This window comes from Etheostoma spectabile, chromosome 12 (genome assembly GCF_008692095.1).
Source record: "Etheostoma spectabile isolate EspeVRDwgs_2016 chromosome 12, UIUC_Espe_1.0, whole genome shotgun sequence".
Taxonomy (NCBI): Eukaryota; Metazoa; Chordata; class Actinopteri; order Perciformes; family Percidae; genus Etheostoma; species Etheostoma spectabile.
In genome coordinates, this window is record NC_045744.1 from 3,093,803 (window position 1) to 3,099,489 (window position 5,687).

A 5,687-nucleotide genomic window follows, 5' to 3' on the forward strand; every position below is an offset into this window, starting at 1 on the left:
ATAATGTCCGAGTGAAATTAGGTCAAAGCTGCTTTTCAGAAACACAACAACATTCGTGTTTTCGTGACGTCAGGAAACTGACAAATGTAGTTGTCCATATTCCCTCTTACGTGAATAGTTCAAACAATAATGGTAACAGCTCAACCAGTTCCTCGTAGTTCACATTTTATTTATATAGTCGTGTATTATTGTACGTCATTGTGTAGCTTCTTGCTCACTTTTTACGGTTAAAAGTCATGTTTATAGACGCGTGGACTACAAATCCCAGACAACGCAAGGCGCCGTTGCCTGTGTTGAGGGGATCCGAGAGTCCTTTCAGCAACATTCTTCTTTATCCAGTCCTTCTGTTAGGGCGATATCGGCTACATTTCTGACTATTGTCGTTAGAGGTTTTGTTTTCTAGCATTTCAGATCAATAGCTGTGTTTTATTTTCTAATTTGACCCTCATAGGTAGTTAGAAAGTATTCGCGCCACGGTAAACTCGTCTTCAGCTGGTCCGTCAGGTACAGCTTGTTAGCTAGCTAGTTACATTAGCCAGCAGCTACCAGTAGATTTACGGCTTATATCCGTGCCTGCCCTGCCAGGTAACGTTAGATAAACTAAAGCTGGATGCGTTGGTCCGCCACAATGGTTTGGTCAGTTAAACAATTTCAGAGCTTTGACATTAGTAAATAATTTACCTCATTTCGAGACAAAACAACGCAACCTTTGTGACTTGGCCCGTCAGGTTTGGCCTGTTTCATTGTCTCCGAACGTCGACAACAGACAAGTTGTTATTCAGTGTCAGTGGGTTGTTTGGCTAGTTAGGCTAACTTAGCCGTGTTCGCGTATACAAAACCGTCAGCTGTCGACTCGAGATAATATTGAAAGCCACCCGGTTTGATATGGCGCAACACGACCACACTCATGTTGCCAGTTCCCAGAAAGCACTCATGTTGGAGATGAAGAGCCTTCAGGAGGAGCCCGTCGAGGGATTCAAAATAACACTGGTGGACGAGGCTGATATGTACAACTGGGAAGTCGCCATTTTCGGACCCCCAAACACTCATTACGAAGGGGGGTATTTTAAGGTAAGAACTTTTTTTTTTTTGTCCGAAAGGTGGGAAATTGTCACATCTGGCATGTCATTAAAACATAGACCACGATAAACACTTAAAGTCTTTCAGTAAAATATGCCATATAGTAAACTGTAGTACTACACTGCACTACCAAATGTAAAGACCTGTTGTTGGCCCCAGGCTCGGATCAAGTTCCCCATTGACTACCCATACTCCCCACCTGCCTTCCGGTTCCTCACCAAGATGTGGCACCCCAACATCTATGAGGTGACGTATCACACCCTGATTCTGTTATATAATAGGAAATGTGATGCATTTTCGTGCCCTTACCACAATTTAACATCCTTCAGTTGTCATATGATGCATCCCATATTGAAAGCACTTTATTTCCTCTGTTTTTAGAATGGAGATGTGTGTATTTCTATATTGCACCCTCCAGTGGATGACCCGCAAAGTGGAGAGCTGCCTTCAGAGAGGTGGAATCCCACCCAGAATGTCCGGTTAGCACACGCCCTCATATCTCTCTTCATGTGTCTCTCCTTTCTGGTTGCCTCCCTTCTTTTCTTCTCTCAACCACTTGAATTATTGACCTTATTCCATGCCCTCGTCACATGACACATGTCTTCAGTAGAGTCTCTTCAGACATTGAATTCAAATCTGCTTATTCAGCATCACATGTGTAATGTGATCTGTTTTTAGCCAGCCCTTTATATGTTGGTGTGTTGTGCAACATTTGTAGACCTACAAAACATGAATGGGTTACACCATCTGTGTAAATCGTAAAATAGCTCGATGGTTTTCTTTCAACTAAAGTGCTTCATGGTGGATTTGTGTTAGCTCATCATTTCTTCCCAAATAATTTACTAAGCAATCATTTATTAAGGGCACCCACATCAGGAAATCCTCCATCGCTGCTAAAAATAAAAGCTGCACCTGAACTGAGCTCACGTAACTCGGCCACAAAGAAAATCTTTCTAAGTAATGTGTAGAGCAAATCATACATTTACATTTTATATGAGCAAAATTATCAAGGCTTTATGTTTCTTTTGTAAATGAGCGCACAAAGATGTCGGAATTCAAAGTATAATTTCTAGTATTGATGTGAATAAGTCAAATAGGTGATGATAATAACGTTACAGAGGCACAAAACTAATAACTAACTACGCCCTCGGTAGTAAACAAATACTTAAATGAACACCTCTTTAAAAGTTACTGGCCATTATACAATTCATCAAGATAGAATATGTGGCAGAGCTGTTGTACTGGATTGCATTAGATCATTCATGTGTACCTAATAGTGTCAATAGAGTGTATGTTCATCTATTCACACTAGAGATTTTTTTGCTTACCGATTGTGATACCTGAACCTGCGTATCATCCGATACCAGCGTGTCATATATTTTATTATGTTTTAACAGCTGATTGCTTCTATCCCTGTATGGATGTGATATGATTTCTTTGTTGTCGGCCTGGCTCACGTTAAACTCTTTTGTGAAACATGAACAAACACGAACAATGAACGCCAACGAACTTTTTTTTTTAATACCGTTTGACAGTTAGTTATAACAGAAAAAGAACACAAATAAACTACCTTAACGTAGGTTTTCTTTAGGGCTTTATTGTTTGGTATTGGTGCATAAACTCCAGTACTTCCCGATACCAGTACCAGCGTTTTAGGCAGTATCGGAGGCGATACCACACTACAGCTGAAAGTACTCATCAATGATTTATTAGTTGTCAAAACTTTATTTTAAACCTCCTATTTAGCACAAATGGTATATAAACATTTAGTTAATAGTTTATAGCACACTGTAATGTAGTTGTAAGCAGATATAAATATTAGATTTAACAACTAAAACTACCTGTATTACTGCTTTTATTTTATTTTTAAAAATTTTGGGGGGATTTTAGGCCTTTTATTTATAGGCCTGCTGAAGAATAAAAGGGGAGAAAGGGGGGGGACATGTAGCAAAGGGCCGCAGGTCGGAGTCGAACCCGCGGCCTCTACGTCGAGGAGTAAGCCTCCTATAAAGGCGCCCGCTCTAGGGCGTCCCTCTTACTGCTTTTTAATCTGCAGTTGATTTTATTCATTCTCTAATAACTATTCCATTGCTTTGACTTTGGTTTCATCATCCATGTGAGTTGTTTGGGATTACATATTGTATTGCTTGTTGTGCACCATCAATTTCTTTAACGTTGTTTACCTTTAGTCGAGGCAGATCTTAAATCATCGGCCTCGACTGGAAAGCACTCTGGGTCAGCTTAAGTTGTTTTAGATATATATAAATTAAAATGACTTGACATTTGGTAATCAAAGAAATAATTAATGTTTCTGTCCTGTTCAAAATTGCCACGTTACTCATCTCTGGAGAGTGTGTTGGGTTTTTAACGCTCGCCTTTGTGTTTGCTTCCAGGACCATTTTGCTGAGTGTGATCTCGCTGCTGAATGAGCCCAACACCTTCTCTCCTGCCAATGTGGACGCCTCCGTCATGTACCGCAAATGGAGGGACAGCAAGGGCAAGGACCGGGAATACGTAGAGATCATCAGGTGAACAGTCGCACTTTATTGTCGTCACTTACAAAAGCCTTTCTCACAAGACTGGACCAAAATTTGAAGAGCTACTTTGGCAATTTTCATCGTAAATATTCTTGTAATGTCTCCCTTTAGGAAACAGGTATTGGCCACCAAGGCGGAGGCTGAGCGCGACGGCGTGAAGGTGCCCACCACGCTGGCCGAGTACTGCATCCGCACGCGCGCCCCGGCCCCCGACGAAGGCTCCGACCTCTTCTACGACTATTACTACGACGACGACGACGACGACGTGGAGGGCGAGGACGGCGATTGCTGCTACGATGAAGACGACTCCGGCAACGAGGAGTCGTGACATGCTTTTTTTTATGGCATCCCCAATCTAGCTGACAAACGCTAGCCGTTGTTCAGTCCGGGTCGCCAGAAGTTCTTGGTTTGGAAGAACTAAAACCAATCGAAAAGAGCCGTTTTTCCCTGACTCTCTGAATTATTTTCAGAGGCAAAAATCAATGCATTGTTGTGTAAGGGTCAGACCTGGTCAAAATTTGCACCAGCACAAAAGTCACCAGTTTCGTCAGTGCAGACGTTATTTCATTATCACCTAAAACCTTACTTTGAGAGAACATTATTAATCCTTCTGAGTTGTTCAGTCCCCTGTATGATTATAGTATTGTGGGGTTAATACCACTTTTACCAATAGGAACATTTGCACTGGTGTAAACACTTCCAAACGTTGCTCAGCCTCTCTCTTGCATATCTGTAATTGTAACTCGGTGTTGCTAACCAGTAGTTGGTCTCAGTGACTGACAGAAGATTGAGGACTTCAAGCAGCCTGTTTGTACTGAACAATCTACTGCAAATCCATTAAATCAGACCTTTCCAAGTTTAACAATCTGTCTTGCGTTGATATGACGGGATGTCACAGGACGTCACAAAGTTCTTGTGCATGCCAGAACATTGTCGGGGACCCTCCTTTTTTTTTTTTTTTTGGTGTCCCTTTTCACTGATGGACTGTATCCCTTCATCATGATCTGTTTTCAGCTCGCTGAGAAGAAAAACGTTTTGTTGAATGAGATCCCAGAGAACTTTTCTATCTGGAGGACCTACTGGCAAGCCGAGTCAGCGGGAACAGTTTTTGGTAACCAGAAATCGATCTTTTGCTGTGTTTCCTCTGGTTACTGTTGGATGTGTTTCTCTTGTCAATCTGAGTGTGGGGTTATGTTATTTGAAGTAGGTCAGATTTAAGTGTGCGTAGAGGTGTTTTTCAGAATTGTATTTCTCCTCAGGTTTGCTCTCTGAGAGGCCTGGCGGAGTCAAAGACCTAAAGCAGTGGAAAGAAAGCCCACAACCTTTTCTGACTGTCTGTTGTAAGCTCGCCTTTGTTTTCTCATTTGCAGGCTTTGTTATTTCCGTCTCTTTCTTTGGTTAGAAATTATGCCTGCAATATTTTGCTTGAGAATGATTTTATGTGACGCGATTATTAGGTTTGATTGGAGAAAAAAAAAAAGGCTTCTGTTGGAAAAGTGTCTGTCAAAAGGTGTAGGTGTTGCAGTATCGGTCAGGATTATCAAAGCCGTTCAGCCTGGACGTAGACAACAAGGCTGCCGTGTTATATTTTCATTTCTATTGTTTGTGTCAGGGTAGATAGATGGGGTTTGATATCATTTGTTGGGTTTGTTCGGTGTAGTTTTGCATTAGCAATATTGACTCTTTTAATTTACTCAAATTAGGACTATATACTGAATTTCTCAGGATAATGAGTTACATATGATAAAACAATTAAGACAAGCAACTAGGGTACAAAATGAGCGGCCATCCACCAGCCAAATGCTGGCTAAATATGCAAGTGGCTGGTTGCATTGCTTCACTCATCAGCCAACAAGAGATTTCTCTTGAGTGGCTGGTAAAATATCAACCTTTACAAGCCGTTTGGCCGGTGGACAAAATCAGGACATTTTGCCCTCTAAGCAACTATCTCCGTTATTTAAAAAAAAAAATTTGCAGAGTTGGTTGTCGGCCTCAAAGGGAACCATGATGAAATGCACATGTAGCTTATATGGATTGTCACCATATTGTTTTATTCACCCGTGTTTTTTT

The 5,687-nt window shown here is 41.3% G+C and overlaps 1 protein-coding gene across 1 annotated transcript; it reads left to right on the forward strand.

Moving 5' to 3' along the window:
- Window positions 1-274: 274 nt before the first annotated feature.
- Window positions 275-5,535, forward strand: LOC116699729 (ubiquitin-conjugating enzyme E2 R2). Its single transcript, XM_032532448.1, has 5 exons — window positions 275-1,071; window positions 1,240-1,326; window positions 1,462-1,559; window positions 3,474-3,608; window positions 3,729-5,535. Exons 1-5 carry the CDS (start codon window positions 886-888, stop codon window positions 3,943-3,945), a joined length of 723 nt encoding a protein of 240 aa, XP_032388339.1. The 5' UTR covers window positions 275-885; the 3' UTR covers window positions 3,946-5,535.
- The last annotated feature ends 152 nt before the right edge of the window (window positions 5,536-5,687 follow it).